Source organism: Enhydra lutris, unplaced genomic scaffold (genome assembly GCF_002288905.1).
Source record: "Enhydra lutris kenyoni isolate GAN:26980312 unplaced genomic scaffold, ASM228890v2 scaffoldscaffold16, whole genome shotgun sequence".
Lineage (NCBI taxonomy): Eukaryota > Metazoa > Chordata > Mammalia > Carnivora > Mustelidae > Enhydra > Enhydra lutris.
Window position 1 is genome coordinate 7,858,764 of NW_019154100.1, and position 17,348 is coordinate 7,876,111.

The 17,348-nt window shown below is 43.1% G+C and overlaps 1 protein-coding gene across 4 annotated transcripts in view; it reads right to left on the bottom strand.

Annotated features, from left to right (window-relative positions):
* LOC111147285 (solute carrier family 25 member 13) overlaps positions 1-17,348 on the bottom strand; it is a 178,547-nt gene that overhangs the window by 20,260 nt on the left and 140,939 nt on the right. For all 4 annotated transcript variants that reach the window (XM_022503244.1, XM_022503243.1, XM_022503246.1 and 1 more), the window contains one exon: positions 13,015-13,155. In XM_022503244.1, the coding sequence (XP_022358952.1) occupies positions 13,015-13,155 (141 nt within the window). The remainder of the gene's footprint in view (positions 1-13,014; positions 13,156-17,348) is intronic.

Here is a 17,348-nt window from a genome sequence, read left to right on the forward strand (position 1 = left end):
AACACTGTGCCGATGTCTGGCTTTTACTATTCTGGGTTTTTAAGTTGGTTGTCAGTTCAACCATTCTCCTTTGGGGGCACCTGCTGTTCCTTCTGGCCATCTGTGGACTTCCTGGCAGCCCTGGTATTCAGCAGGGTCATTGTGACATCTTCATCTGGATTATTTTTATTTATCCCACTTGCGATTTGTTGTGCTTCTGAATCTAAGGACTGATAGCTTTTTAATGGTTCTGGGGAATTTTTAGACATCATCTCTCCTTTCCTTCTGGTTTCCTTTTATACGTATGAGACCATCTCATACTTTCCTCTGTCTCAATCTCTCTCTCTGTTCTGAGTCATTCCCTCATGTTCTAGTTCACTAATTCTCTCTTCAGCTATGTTTAGGCTGCTCTTAAAGCCAGAATTTTGAAATGTTTGGTTTTAAAGTTCAATCAATATAAATATTTCATCCCTTTTAATTTTTTAAAACAAATAAAAACATTCATTTTATATTTCTGATAATTTTGAAATTTAAAACTTTGTAGATTTAAAAAGCTGCCTGTTGTAGGTTTAAAAAGCTGCTATCTCTTCTTAAAGTCCCTTGTTTCCTTGTGTGACTTGAGATTTTAGACTATGAGCTGTTCCTTTTCCTTGAAACAGTATCTGTGGAAACTCTGAGGTCTGGGTTGAAGGTGGGCTTATTTATTTATTTATTTTAAATTCTAGTTAGTTGACATACAGTTCAATATTGGTTTCAGGAGTGGAGTTCAGGAGTTCATCATTTACATATAATGCCCACTGCTCATCCTAACAGGTGCAAAGGTGGGCTCCTTTCAAGAGAACTTGTGTTTGGGGGTGCCTGAGTGGCTCAGTGAGTTAAGCCTCTGCCTTCGGCTTGGGTCAAGGTCTCAGGGTCCTGGGATCAAGCCCTGCATCGGGCTCTCTGCTCAGCTGTGAGCCTGCTTCCCCCTCTCTTTCTCTGCCTGCCTCTCTACCCACTTGTGATCTGTCAAATAAATAAAATCTTAAAAAAGATAAAAGAGAGAACTTGTGTTTCCTTCTGTCAGGTACCTAGGGATACTACCAATTCAAGACTTTGCCAGCTTGAGAGTTTTCTTATCACCCAAGAAATAGAAATTTAGCATGCAAACCCATATGAGACAAGCTTAGAATTCCAAATTATTACCAAGGGTGGGTCTTCCCCTCTCCCTTCTCTCTCCCTCCAGAACCAAAGCAGTTTTCCTTATAGTCCAGAGTGGTAAAAGACAGCATTTTAATTATACCCTTACACTGAAGGGCTGGCTTACAATTATAACCCTTTAAGGTCCAGCTTTATGGAAGAGGAATTTCTTTAGGACCAGGAATTAGATAAGGCAAGAGTAGTCCCTAAAGTAGAGACGTGAAGGATGCACTCAGTCACAGGACTGCTCAACAAGCTCAGCACCTGACGGTAAGTGCCTTGCTTGCCCACCTGAGTTCTACTCTTTTCTTTTGGACTTAGCACTTTGGGCAGTACGTGGCTGTCCCTTGGGATATCAAGAATTAATGCTCAAGTTCAGGTGTTTGGCAAATGCCTTGAAGGCCAAAGCCAGCCAGCCTTAGGGTTCTGCTTATCTCACCTAAATTTTGGCTTGAATACTCCTGACTAGCTTATGAGTCTGAAAAGGCTTTTACAAAATACACTAAAGTATATTACCCAACATTTTTCATTGTTTTCAATGGGGTGATCAGCTCAAACATCCTATCTGCCAATGGTAAGAAACCCTACGAGGAGAACCTACTGCCTTAAAGAGATGTTCAAGCTGGCTTGCTCTTGACACATTCCTTTGACAAGTTTCCTTCAAAATGTGCAATATTATACACATAACACCCCTGATAATTCCTTTTTCACTTTTTCTCCTTGACGTACACTCAATGGAGGCCATCTCTCTGCACTGTCAACCTCTATGGCTGATCACCTAGTCAAGCCTGGTTATCATCCTCATGTTCCACCTTTCTACATGCAACTAACTCTTCTTGAAGAAAGTGACTTTTCAGAGAAGAAGTAGACTGTATTAAAAAAAAAAAAAAAAGTCAAAATGTACCATCTCTGGGACATCTGGGTGGCTCAGCTGGTTAAGCGTCTGCCTTCAGCTCAGGTCATGATGACTGGGCCTGGGACTGAGTCCCACATAGGCCTCCTTGCTGGGGCAGGGGGGTGGGGGGGGAGGGGGAGGAAGCCTGCTTCTCCCTCTGCCTGCTACTCTCCCTGTTTATGCTCTCTCTGACAAATAAGTATATTTTTTTAAAGTACCATCTTAATATGGATCTATATCTGAATTCTGCCACTTCTGACCAACGGCAGGACACTGTTGGAACAAGAATACAGGCTTTGGAAGTCAGAAACCTGAGCTCAGATCACTGCCCTGCCACTTAGCTATACATTCTCAGTATCTCTGTACCTCAAATTCCTCATCTATTAAATGTAAAATTCTTAGTGACATGAGAATTTAGATCCAATGACTAGCATAAAGTATTCAGTATAATACTTAGCAAAAGGAACTTCAATAAAAGGTGATGATATAAAGGTCATTACCATTAGCAATGAAAAGCACACTGTCCTGTTGCAGCAGAAAATGGAAATAGCTGATATAGTCTTTAAACAACTTGCTGCTGAAGTATTACTACTAGATGGTTTCACACCTGAATCACAGTAGAGTTTTCTATTTATCAGGCTAAGAGCCAATCTTTAATTTGGCAAAACACCTAATCCTAGGTTTGTACTGGTTTGCTAAATTGATCACACCCCACAGGGGAATTTTTGAGTGTCACACGGTGTATCTCCTTAACTTTACAGTCAATAAACATTTTTTTTAAAGATTTTATTTGACAGAGATCACAAGTAGGCAGAGAGGCAGGCAGAGAGACAGAGAGGAGGAAGCAGGCTCCCCGCTGAGCAGAGAGCCTGATGCGGAGCTCATTCCCAGGACCCTGAGATCATGACCTGAGCTGAAGGCAGAGGTTTTAACCCACTGAGCCACCCAGGTGCCCCTGTCGTATACTCTTTTATATCTGAATTTTCTTCTTTTAAAAACTATTTTGCCTACTAAAATTGATTTTTAAAAAACATGGGGCACCTTCATGGCTCAATTGGTTGTGACCAACTCTTAATTTCAGCTCAGGTCATGACCTCAGGGTTATAAGACTGAGTCCCATGTTGGGCTCCGCACTGGACATAGAGCCTGCCTGGGATTCTTTCTCACCATCTGTTCTCCACACCCTCTCTTCCTCTTTTAAAAAAACAAAACAACAACAACAACAAGAAACCAAAAAACCTTTATGGCACTAATTATCAAAGAACTATGGCACTACATGGTTATATTCTATCCCCTCCCTGAGCACTGGTCACTTTGAAGGCAATGATAGCATATTCATCCTTGTAACTCCAGCTCCAAGTAGAGTGTCAGCCCCCAACAAATAACAAATGGAAAAATGATTTTAAAAAAATGAATAATTTTCCAGCATTTTTTATTTTCTTTACGAAGTTTAAAAATTTTAATTCCAATACAGTTAACATATAGTGTTAGCTTCAGGTGTACAATGTAGTCATTTTCTAATATTTTTAAGAACATTTTCTAGTCCTCTTTCAGCACACTCAACTCCCTTGGGTAGTGTGTTATAAAAACAGTATTTTTCAAGGTGCCTCCTTTTATTTCCTATTCCAAAGTCCAAAGAAGAATGCCTGACCTAGAGAAAGCTGTTGACCACACAACAGCAGAAACTACCCAGGACTGGGGCAGAGTGGCAGGAACCACGTATTTCTACAAGGTTATCGATTAGCTGACATCCCATAATTTAAAATTAATAATAGGGCGCCTGGGTGGCTCAGTGGGTTAAGCCTCTGCCTTCGGCTCAGGTCATGATCTCAGGGTCCTGGGATCGAGCCCCGCATCAGGCTCTCTGCTCAGCGGGGAGCCTGCTTTCTCCTCTCTCTCCCTATGCCTGCCTCTCTGCATACTTGTGATCTCTCTCTCTCTCTCTGTTTCAAATAAATAAATAAAATCTTTAAAAAATAAATAAAATAAAATAAAATCAATAATAACACATCATGCAAACTATATGCTAATTTCTAGCTTATGTCCTTTACATGCATTATTTTCGTAAATCCTGACAACAATCCTATGAACATGTACACACTACGACTCTCCTCTTTGATGCACCTAGAACACAGAGATAGGAAGATATAAAGTCTTTTTCTTTCCAGTTTTTTTTCCTTAATGCAAACTTTAAGCATAATACAGATAATATCATATGACTTCCAATATTATTCTCAAATTCCCACCATATTAGATACAAAACCTGGACCCTTGAGGTATCTGACATCCTCTTCTGAATTTCAAAAATTCTGCCTTTTAATAAGATGTCCAAAATGTACATATCCGTGGAGGCTATTTTTGACAAAGCCATCAGGAAGGCACACCAACAGCTATCACTTGGAACAGCAAAAGCAATACGGCCCCTCTGCCAGGTTACCTGGGGCTTTTGGTACAACATATGAGATTCATGGTTGCTAATCTGCTTAACATAGGAATTTAAAAAAAATAAATAAAGGGCCCTTTTGCCTCACAATGGATAAAATAACTTTAATTTCTACAATTTAAAAAGCTGACAGAAGATCTAACATATTCTTAGTCTAAAAAAACAAAACAGCAAAGCGGAGTCCTTCTCCCAGGATAGCCACCGTATACAAATAGCGCTAGTTACAAAAAACCATCAGCAAGAGCAGTAAGCTACCAGCCCCCGCCTAAGCCAAGCCAAGTTCACAATGTTTAGCGCCGGTCTCAACTCTCTCCACTTCCACTCTCACTGTCGATGATGACCCCAAACCTTCCAGCTATGGCTCCCTGTCTGCGCTCAGCACATAACTCTGTGGTCAAACTCCCCCCAACCAGCCAGCATGTGCTCTCTCCTATCTGGCTCAACAGACCTTTATGTGATAGCTCAGGTTCAGAGAGAGACTGGACTGAGTTGGAAACCCAGCCTCCTATTTACTTACAATGTCTGTGACCTTAGACAAATTACCCAAACCCATCAAGACTTCTTTGCCTCGGTGGTGACTTGGAGCTTAAAAAAAAACAAAAAAACCTCCAAAAAACAAAAACAAAAAACAAACCCACTACTATCCGCCTCCTCGGCTGTAGTACGAATTAAATGACACGACGTAATATAGAGCTTTAAGCACGGGGCCTGGCACAGGTAAGCGCTCAGTCACACGACCTTCAATGAGCGTGTGTGCCATTATGCACATACATGCATTCTCTCCTTCTTTCTTCTAAGCCTGGCCTCTGTCTCTACTGCCTCTCCTGAAATCCTAGCACCATATTCGATCTTGCTATCTTCAGATGCTTCAAATCCTTCTGTCTCTAGTGACTCTTTTTCCTCTCTGTCTATAGTTAGCTATAGTTCTCGTAACAAAATAGAAAAAGGCAATGAATCTCTCAACCTCCTCTCTCCCGAACATCCTTCCACTCCTTTTCTTCAAGTTGCTGTACTCTTTTTCTTCTTTTCTTTCACAGTAAAATCTTTAAGCTGAGTGGTCTGTAGCTACTAATATTTTCTCATATAGGTTTCTACTTCTGCCATTCTACTTAAATTGTTTTTTTAAAAATAACTGCTGACCTCCATTTTTAAGTTCAAAGACCTTTTTTCTTGGGCTTTATCCTGTCTGGTCTCTGTTGCACTTAATACCACTCACTGCTACCCTCCTCCTCTGTGCTTTATCCCTCCACCAACTCCTACTAACAACTGCTCATTTCAGTTCTCCACCTGACAGCTGCTTCTAGTTTTTTTCCACCCATTCTTCTCTCTGCCACCTAGATGCGGGTGGTCTCCACGTTGCATCACTGGTGTCCCACTGGCTTGGAGATATTACCCACTCTCCTATTTTCACACATGCAGATGACCCTTAAAAGAGCCTTTCGGATCCCCAGCCCTCTGACAAGGTCTGACAAGGCTTTGGTTCTATACTCAGTAAGGCAGGGCAGGGCAAACACCACACAGGGAGTCAGGAGAGAGGCTCTCATAGCCCCACCCCTGCCTACTAAGTCACCTGGCTAAGTCTAAGATTTTTGGGCTTCTCATCTCAATTAGAGAGGTAACACCAGATAGAAGGTCTTGTGAAGTTTCTGCAGCTTCTTAAATATCAGAAAATTCTAAAGTTTACTGTATCCAGGTGCTCAAGCCAGAAACCTGGGAGTCATCTTTTAATCTTTATTTTTCACCTTGCCACACTTTCCAAGAACTTATGAGACGGATTCTCAAACATCCTTCAAATATATCCCCTCTCTCACTGAAAATAAAACATTGATACAAATATATATATATGTATATATTATATATACATATATATGTATATATTATATATACATATATATTATATGTATATATATTATATATATATGGCAAACATATCTAAATTTTAAACTGATAAAAAACAAAAAACCCCAAACATATCCCCTCTATCCTTCTATCTCCACCATCATTTCCCACCATCCCCAGCCTAGATCCTCCTAACAAGCCACCCACCTTCAGTCTTAAGCTCTTACGTGGCATGTCCATACTGAAACTGAATTATCCTTCTTCAAACACAATCCTGATCATGCCTTTTGTCTTTGCCTTCCACTGGTGAAAAATGACTCCTCCTTTAAGGCTACCTCCCCTTCAGAAAGCCTTTCTGTCCTTGCCACCGAGTCAGCCCCACTTCCCCAAGGACCACATGCACTCCCCGATAGCCCTTCCCAATTGCACACATGCTGTATTCCAAGGATCTTTTTACCTGTCTGACTGCTCCATGTGATGGTGAACTTCTTAGAAAACCATGCATTTTTGTTTGTATCCCCAGTGCACAGGGCAGTGCTTCCTGGGTGAAGGAATGGATGCCTCCAGAAATGCGAAATCAAGCTCTCAATCAGATGCTTTCTTTACATTTGATGCCCCGGGTACCATAATCTTTGGTCACTACTTGCCAATTCACTCACTTTCTGTGCTCTAATATCCTTGTTTGTAACTTGGGAACACCTGGCTTTTGCTTGCCATTCATTTGCTCAACAAATATTTATCAAATGTCTATTTATGTGCCACAAACGGTTACAAGCAGCAGTGAAGAAGCTAGCTCTCTGGTATCAGTACACTCTAGATGAGCAGACACAAACACACACCCACATATAAAACCAGCAGATGGTACTGGGTGCCCTGAACAGAACTGGAAGATGGCACTAGGATAGTGAGCGACCTGGCTGTTTTTCTGAGCAAGCCTCTGCTGACCTAAGAAATGAAGGGAAGAACCTTCAGGCAGAGGGAGTGAACTTGGAATACCTGAATAAAAGAAAGGCAGCCAGTATAGCTAGAAGAGGATGGTACAAAATGGAGGGTGGAGAAGATAGGGCCATGGGGAAGGAGCTGGGACTCTATTCTAAGTGCAGCAGGAATCTGCTAGATGGTTTTCCATCAGGGACCACAGTTTCTGTAGGGCACACTTATTTCTCATTTTCTCTGGTTTCTGCTCAAATATCATCTCATCTGAGAGGCTCCATGGATCACCCTATTAAAATGCCCCCCCCCCCCCAATCCCATCCTGCCTTGGCCCTTCTCCACTCACCTGCCTCCTTTTCCTTCAAGGATCTTAGCATCACCTGATGTCAGAGATTTGGGTTTTTGTTTTTTGTTTTTTGAGTAGAGCTGACACAATATTACATTAGTTCCAGGTGTACAACATAGTGATTCAACGCCTCTGTATGTTATGCTGAGCTCACCTTAAGTGTGGCTACCAGCAGTCACCACACAACCCTACTGCAGTGTCACTGACTCAGTTCCTTATGCTGTGTCTTTTATCCCTTCAGCTGATTTGCTCCATAACTAGAAGCTGTGCCTCCCCTCTTCTTCACCCATTTTGCCCATCCCTCCGCCTCCCCAAAAACAAAAATTTGTTTTCTTGATGGCTGACTTTTTCTACCCACCAACCCCCGAGCAGGGAAGGGACTCCTCACCTACCAGTCAGCTTTCATCAGAAATATGTTGAATGCATTCCCAATCGATTAATCTGATTACACTTTAAATAGATTAATTCCGGGGACAACAGATTTAGGGGAGTCAAGAATCAAAGTGATTAAGCCCATGAGGAGGCTTTCAGAGGCCCAGAGGAAAGACAAATGTGGGAGAGGTAGTGGGTGAGAACCAGCAATGGAGTGGCTGTAAAACCATGAAGTGGCCCTCAGTGCTAGAAAATTCGCATTGCACCACTGTCCCCAAGGGCACGACGGGTGGGGCCATGAACTCATAAAAATAGATATTTTTTAAAATGTTTTTTTTTTTTTAAGATTTTATTTATTTGACAGACAGAGATCACAAGTAGAGAGGCAGGCGGCGGTGGGGGCGGGGGGAGCAGGCTCCCTGCTGAGCAGAGAGCCCAATGTGGGGCTTGATCCCAGGACCCTGGGATCATGACCTGAGCCGAAGGAAGAGGCTTTAACCCACTGAGCCACCCGGGCGCCTCAAAATAGGTATTTTTAAAAGCTGCTAAATTGAGTAATTATTCTTATGTACTCCTATATTATCAAGCTCAAATTGCTAAACTGTTGTAATCTAATAAAATCTATTAACACTAAAACAATGAACATGCCCCTTGACCTAAAAATTTTAATTGCTAGGAACTTATCATTTATATATACTCACAAAAGTATGTCAAAATGTCTCTCAGTGATGTTCACCTTATCATTGCTGGCAATACCCCCAAACTGGAAACAACATGAACACCTATCAACAGGAAACCGCTTAGAAAAACTCTAGAAAAAATTCTACACAGCTCTTATATAAAATGAGGAAAGAACTTTAAGGTAAATTGTGTGCATTTGAAACTCACATAACATTGTGTGTCAACTATAGTTCAATTAAAAAAAAAGAAATACTGTGTATTTAGAAATACTCTATTTGCATTAAAACACACACACACACACACACACAGCACTGATATTGATCCAATATGTGATATACAGAGAGAAAAAGAGAGGGAGAGAGGATTGAGAAACACTGATGTAAACAGAAAGGTTTTCGTTTCTGAAGGATATGTAACAAAGAGTGGTTATCCTTTGAAGAGAGGAGGAAACTGGGAGTAGTAGAGAGAGAATCTTTCTCACATGCGTTTCTGAATTATTTGATTTTTTTGCAACGTGAACTTGTATTTTAACTTCTAGAATACACAAACAACATCTCCTGGAGGCAACTAGCAGACAAAATAGGAATGTACCCGATATATCATTACTTGCTTTCTGATTTTATGGCTAGTAGCTCCAGCGGCTCACTCATGTACACTCCATGAACGAACAGACATACACGACATGCATGCGTGTGAACACTGTATCTGAACACTGTTGAATGCAGTGGGACAAACGCTTTTGGTTAGAACACAGTAAGACGCACAGCCCACATCCCGTGGTAACCACCTTCCAGGGTAGAGCTGATGCGTAACTCATGATTAAACAATCTGAAAGCGGTTGCCGACAATGCTTGCTGTCCTGACTGTCAGTGCCTCACGGACCTCACGGACCTCACTGTCCTCAGAAAAAGACATAAACTGGTCTACTGCTTAAGGAAGCACCTTTGTAGCCTCTATCAGCCATGTTCCCATTTAATGTGAAATGAGGTTTCTTTCTGTTCCTACAGTGTAATCCATTGCCTTATCAAAGCTCTCTGTTGGCTCCTATGGAAAAGGCACCATCCAAGAGAAGAGGGATCAGAAGATGGGTACCACCTCCTCTTCCAGGACAGAATGTGTTTTATTTATTTTACTTATGCTCCAGCAGTTTATGCAGTTAAACAAAATTTATGTAGGGAAAGGGAAATACGACCTCATACATTCTTAAGAAAAGTAGTGTATGTTGCAGGTTCTGTTAAAAAAAAACAAAAACAACCCCCCCCCAAAAAAACAGCAAAACCAACTACATTATATTCAAGTAGCTCCTGCAGGGGCAGTTAATTATCCTGCCCTGACTTCAATCACTCACCTAGTCTGCACAGGGACTCCATCTCTTAATGTTACGAAAAGAGCGGGGGCTTTGTTTGCAGAGTTCACTGTATCTGCTCTAAACTATTTCTAACCTCAGGAATGTGAAATGTTTACCACAGCCACTTTTTTTTCAGTTGTAAATGTATTTCTAAAGCAAATATTCTAATTACCATTTACTGGGAAGTCACAGAATAGCTGGGCATTTTGCAAGTCAATTCAGTAGAAAAATAGGAAGGCTGGTTAAGTCCAATTTAGGCGAGGTTAAACAGCAGGCCTAACCACACAGACAGAGCCACTCACAGAGCACGCCCTGGGTCCCACATTGTCATGTTAACGACAGCAAACAGAAGACCCGAGGGCAGGAGAATGAAGATGACCAGTCCGCACTAAGACCAGGACTCCAGTTCTCTCTCTCCCTTTTTAAAGACCCACTGGCAGGGACGCATACAAGTTCTAAAGTATTAGGCCACTCCTGGTCAGGTGCATTTTTCTACCCAATGACGGACGAGGAGAAACAGAAAAACCTTTATTACTGAAAAGCGCTATTCTGAAACAAAATCACATTAAACCATACAGAAATGCAAAAGCTGTGATGCCTGGACAAGGACGGCTCTTGAATTGCTAAATGACTTCTGATCAGGGAGGGTTGGGGGACGGTGAGCGGAGGCCGGAGGAGAGCCAGTCCCCAGAAACAAAACCTGTGGGATACCGTAACGGAGGATCCCGCTGATGGAGCGGAAAGGTGAACTCCGCTGAGTGAGGTCTAGACTCGGTCTTAACCAATACAGCCGACGACACCAATGGCCTGCAGAAAGGATGAGACTGCCGACTCACTCTCTTGCACAGAAATCAAGTTTCCCGAAGCTCAAGGTGGTAGTGACCTCACTTGGTAATTATCACTACACCAAAAGCAGCGTTTTGTAAGAAGGCACCAAGCCCTGTGGAATGCCTCTGAACTAGATTAAACCGCCGGGCTAGTAATTAAACCAACTTTATATGGGAGAGGTCTCTTGCTCAAACTTGAGCAGTCCTGCTCATTTCAGGAAAGCAACTGCAGCACGGAAGTGGAAACAAGCCACCTCGGAGCCACAGCGTCAGCACAGATGCCGTCCTCAGCAGCCTCTGCCCTCCTAACTGCGAAACCCGAAACCCGGAGCCCTGCTCCTTCCCAGGGGCTGGAGAGGGGATTTCGGTTTGGAAATGCTCTGAAGGTGGAAAGGGCTCGCTCTCAGTCTTGTATCATTTGCAGGTAGTTTAACAGTCTCTGTTTCTGTGTCATCAAACAAGTTTTTACCATTTTATCTTTCGAGACATTTCAATAGCAGTCATTGCCATAGCGCCTAAGTGCTTTCCCCCAGACAGCCCGCTGAAAGACCAGAAGGACGCGCTGCCACATTGTGTTACAGTCTGCAAGGAGCCTAAAAATTTAGAAAAGATGATTTTTCTTCAAATTTATCAATGCTATGCTTCGTGACAATACGGCGACGAGTTCCTTTGCGGCTGGATAATAATTTGGTAGATGAAATGGCTCTAACAGTGTTCTCCACGGCACAATCACACACTGAGCATTTGAAGTGCTACTTAAAAAAACCGGCATATTTATTCCTAAACACCACACATGCCTAAATATAAAGCAAGTTTTCCCCCCTAGGTCCCCAGAAAAGAAGGGGTCACATTATATTTAATTCTAAGAAATCTCGGATCAGGGGGTACTTTCCCAATCCCTTCACCCTGAGAAGTACAGAGTAGCATTCGGGGAAGGGCAAATTTGCTCGAAACGTCAGCTGTTACTAACACTGGATGCCTCCCAAGATCACCTGCAAAACTTGAGTTTTTAAAAAAGGGTGAAAAACTCTTCCTGGGAGTAGGATGTCACAAATGCTGTGCTGGATGTCAATCAAAACCAGGCACTGGACGGTCACTCTCAAAAGCAGTATCGGTTGTTACACTACGGGACCAGGCATGTCCATTAAGGATGAACCGGAAGAGGAGAAAAGAAACAATTGTCTTAATGTTTTGTGTCTGTGGGATAAAACTTCCAGGGATGATAGTGCACACAGAGCCCAAAAGTGCTTCACCTTGCCAGCGTGGGATACAAATGAACACGATGCCCTCCGTGAGACCACATGAATGGCTGATTCAAAAAGCGGTGATTAAAACACTGATTCAAAATTCTTACAAAGAGTTTGCACAGAATATTTCTTGATACATTATGTACAGAAAAGAGTAATACCAATTTTATATGATGGGATTTTGTATATTTATGGGGAAATAAATGACAACCATTTTATGTAAACATCTCACTTCGGGTTTACTTATTCCTGAAGCTTTACTTAGTCAAGTTGGCCATGGAAGACATTTTTTAAACCTTCTTACTGAAAAATGGTAAACACCTTATGTTTGATAAAGCCTTAGAGCTGCGCATATATGGAGCTAATTCTAATAGATTCCAATTCAACTTTTTGGTAGAGGATTGTGAATAACAAATATCAAGAATTTTCTGAAAGCCCAGTTTTTGTAATTATTCCAAAAAACTGTTTTCTAAATGAAAAATACATACGGACAGGGCCGGAATGTACAGGATCAGGAAATAAATTCCCCATCTGGTACAGGCTTTTCCTGGAGCGCTCAGCCTGTCTTCCAAGAAACGGCACCCTGTGATCCTTCCATCTATCCTTCATAGAGGGCAGTGCTGGGAACTAGGGTTTTGCACCAGTAACAAAACCAAATAAAGTTCCAGCCATTGTTGCTGTAAGGAGCTACGCAGCTGGGCACCATTCACCTCACAGTCAACCATGATCAGTGTATTTTGAGGCTGGCTTTTTGACAGCGGGCATGAAGGTGCCCTATGGGCCCCAGCGGAACGTCTTCTCCAGGTACCAAAATGTGAGGAATCAATTTCACGCCAAGGAGAAGTTTACTTGTTACATAGTTTGCCCCATTTGCTAATTTAGAAGATGAGCACGGAACCTAATAATTGACTAGAAGGGAAGTTACCTTGTAGATCCCAAAGAAGCCCAGGTCCCTTACAACAGACAGGGCACTGACGCGGGGACCAGTGGTGATCTCTCCAGCCACTTGCAAACGGATCTTGACGATTTCCAAAGGATTTGTGAAAATCACCTGGGAGCCTCCTGCCTAAAAGAGAGAAAAAGTAAAGATTTAGGACCAAAGAAGGGTAAGGGTAAGATTGGTTAGGAAGAGTGGAGGAATTACCCTCCACAGAGTGTAGAATATTCTATCATCAAGAGTCTATAGTTTCACAATTAAGACAGTGACGAGTCTGAATCAAAAATACAGCTATTGCCAACGAGACTTTGGGTACTGAGGTCCTATTTCCCTCACTCAGAGGTTGAAAGAAGGAAATAACCAGAGACCGATGTCTCCTGGCCTCACCGGTGTCTTCACGTGGAAATGACAAAGATTCCCTGAAGCACAAGCAGCAGCCATCACAGGGCTCAAAGCCAAGGGCACAAAGGCAACAAGAGAATGAAAATCAAAGAGTATCCAAATCAAGACACACTAACCTGCTTGTCAGAAAAGGAGGAGACAGGGCGGACACAGGTTCTCCCATGATGGACCTCCTGACTCTGGCAATGACTCAAGAATTGCCAGAGAACATGTAAACGTAGATGAAAGCTTTTTTTCTTCTCTTAAAAAATCAGGTCCATCATCAAACACCCTTTTATGGAGTCGCATATTCTTATAATTTTATTTATGTATTACCTGTGTAAGATTGCTCTTTTCACAGAAGATAAATGTCCAAGTAGTAAAAATATGCATTAAATCAATTATGGCCCAAACTTTGAGCAATGTGTGTTATTTCATTCCAGCAGTGGCTGGGTGCCCCACCCTGTGACCATCGGTGGAAATCTTTAAAGTGTATTATAAGGGAAATTTCAAGCTAGTTATTTCAAACCTAAGCCTATATTTATTATAAGCAATTACATTCTTTCCCACTGTACTTCAACTTGTTATTCCTTGTCACACATACATGAAATTTTTATTTCATCCACACTCAGGCTGACGCAGGGTATAGTTCAGAATCCTGAGTGCACAGTGACGTTACCACAGAGTGACGCCACCACCGCCGTGATGCTGCTATTTCACAGCTCAGTCGGGACCATCACGGTAACAAGCACGATGTGGACTCACAGGACACAAAACTTCTTCTGGCTAGATTCCCTGACATCATTAACCAATGCATGCGTCCTCACCAAAGGGCCGGTACTAACCAACAGTGGCTGCAAAGATGATCTTGGAAGTATAACTACTTGGAAACAAAAATGAGATAACGTACGTATCCAATGACCGGGGATGAATTAAATGAATTTGAGTATGTCATGCAGTGAGTACTATATGCCTGCCAATAAAAATACTGTGGAAAATGTTCAACATACATCCTGGGAAGTAAAAACCCTATTGAAATGCGTGTCCAGCTGTCCCCGTTATCCCTTACCACCGTGTACAGAACACACCAGTGCAGTGCTTTTGACGTGGTAGGATACAAGTGGTTTATTTTCTTTTCTGCTCTATTTTGTATTTCTTCTACACAGATCATGTATTACCTCTACAAAGAAAAACAAATGCCTCTACGTAACTTACCTGATATACAGAGCAACATTAGTCAAAAAAAAAAACCAAAGTAATCTGTTCACCCATTAATTCTCTATAAATCAAATTGCTTTTCCACCTTTACTAACTTGATCCCTTAATCAATACACACTTGTTGTTAACAACAGACCACGCTTTCCACTCTCTGCCCACATTACAACCGCTCCCAAGGCAGCGAGCGGTATTGCCCGGTGTCTCGACTGCCACACGGACCAGTCCTTCTCACTGGCTTGTTTTACCCACCCCCTCCGGCTCTCCTAGGTGACTCTCAGAAGATGGGCCAAACAACTCTGGTAAAAAAAAAACCTAGAACACAAGCATCGAAAGGCCCTCGTAAAGTGGGAAGAAGAGCGTGAGGCGACATGCCCGGAGGCTGATGTGTTCTTCTGGTCTGCACAGACACTAGGCTCCCTCTTCTCTTTGGCTTAGAAGAGCCATGCTTTGCTCCCACACTGCTGTGACCTGCAAGGAGATGGCAGGGCCAACCCACAGCCTGTCTACAGCCCTTCAGGATTCTGTGGGGTTGCACCTGCACCGTTGCACACGACACGACAGGAGTTAAGGTCGGCAGAAGGAAATGAGGAGACGGACCCGGTTTAGTAACAGCACCAATGGCACAGTGAGGATTAGGTTTGTGCTTCTTGATCCAAGCTCTTGAGTTGCAGAAATGAATAAAAACTTATTTTGAAATCATGCATGGGCGCAGAACTGCTGAGAAAGATTTGGGGAGTTGGAATTAGTCTGAGACTGATTTTTAAAAGCTCAGAAGTGGGCAAGAGCATCTCTATCAAAGGCAGAAGGGAAAGCAGTCTGCATACACTGATCTCAAAGAACAGCACAGGAACAATCGCAAAGCAGATGCAGCACACACGGCCTGCAGGCGGAGCATCCCCTGGGAGGACCAACCCCACCCCCCTCGTCCCTTTGAGTCAAACCACCTCACCTCAAAGGAGGCCCAAAGAGATGGCGAACAGACTGCAGCCAGCACAGTACTTGGGACTGTGACTCCAAACCTGATTCTTTTCCAATCTCCTAGAGGGACGGTTCTCCTCTCCAGCTGCATATTAGTCACTTTAAGAGCTCTGAAAAGCAGTGACTTCTAAATCCTACTCCAGACAAATAAGAAATTCCGCAACCACCCTTTTACAAACTGCTCCTGCATGAGTAAGATGTGCAGTGAGAGCTGATGATCGCCTGACCTCACTGCTTCACCTCCAGATCCCTCTGAATGCTGAGAGGCCGCTAGACAGGCCTCCCTACAGCTGGGATTTCTAATGCCGGTTTTCCACTTTCTTTCAGAAAGCAACTTTTATGTTTTACGTGTGACCTCACAACAAACTTCTACAGATCCAAGTGGTGCCATTAGTAAAGGTACAATTCTTAGGTACAGAATTGCTCTCTTACTTGTTCTCTTCCATCTATACAAACACTTGTCAAAGTTCACCTTATATACAAAATAAGAACTTAATACTCCATGCCCTGACTCCAAGCCAATCAATAGATAGATTCTCTGAGCACAGCAGAGTGAATTCTAATCACTAAGGACAATGCAAAAGTCAGATCCACTTCAGACAGCTGCAGGGAACAGACACAGTGGGAAGAGAGGGCAGGGATACCGAGAAAAAAGGATGGGCTCCTTGCCTCGGGTGGGCTCAGAAAGAAAGAGCAGACGGATTCAAAGTGGCACATTATAAAGGTTCCGAAGATGAATCGGTCCTTTGGAGTCAAGCTAGAGGGAAACGGGAGACCCCGAGGCACCGAGAGACGAGGCTTATCACCAGATGCACAGTGTCTAGGCATCGCCACGATATGACCACTGAGCGGGACGCTGGCTGTGGCTGTCCCGACTCCCAGCCTGTTGTCCGTTCACAGTGCCTTACCCCTGTGCCTCCTCTGGGAGATCAAAGACAGCAGGCTCCATGAGCTGCTAACAGGAACACCTATTGTGTGTGCCGGCTTGGTGTCCCCCATCACTGGAGAGAAGACCTGGCTGGGTGAAGACATCCTGTGTGTGCGTGTGGAACTGTGTCAAGATCACTTCCCTGTGACTTTCTGGAGTCTGGGCAAGTAGAACGGGCGAAGACCTTCGACACTAGGACTGGCTCTGTGTGGTATGTCGTCTTTACCGTGGGCACACAGACTCATCTACAGGTCTCCTGGTGTGCTCCTTCTTGCCGGAATCGTAGCTGCTACCCAGCCTCTGCATCCGTCTAAAGACAAACACACACTCACGGCAGACTCACCTCTGCTACCTGATCATGCTTTCACTCACATCATATAGATTCACCACATATTCATAAGTAATCGTACTCAGAGTTTGTCCTAGGAACTCTAAGGACATGAGGTGAGTGAGAAAGCATGCCTGTTCTCAAGGAGCTTGAAGTAAGAGTGAAGGAATAAATATTAATGAAGCACCCCTTACTGGCCACTGGGGTATTGCTCTGCATGGATTACCTATCTCCAGCCCTCCCAGAGGTCTTTCTTCTAGATTTTACAGAAGAGAAAATTGAGGCATAAAACATTAAAGGAACTGTTATGGGCTGAACTGTGTCCAAAAAAATTCGTAGACTGAAGTGAGTCCTAACCCTCAGCACCTCAGAGGGTGACTGTATTTAGAGACAGGCCCTTTCCAAAGGCAGCTACGGGAAGAAGAGGTCGTATGAGTGGGTCCTACTCCAACGTAACTGCTGCCCTGCTATGTACCGTAAGAGCCAACT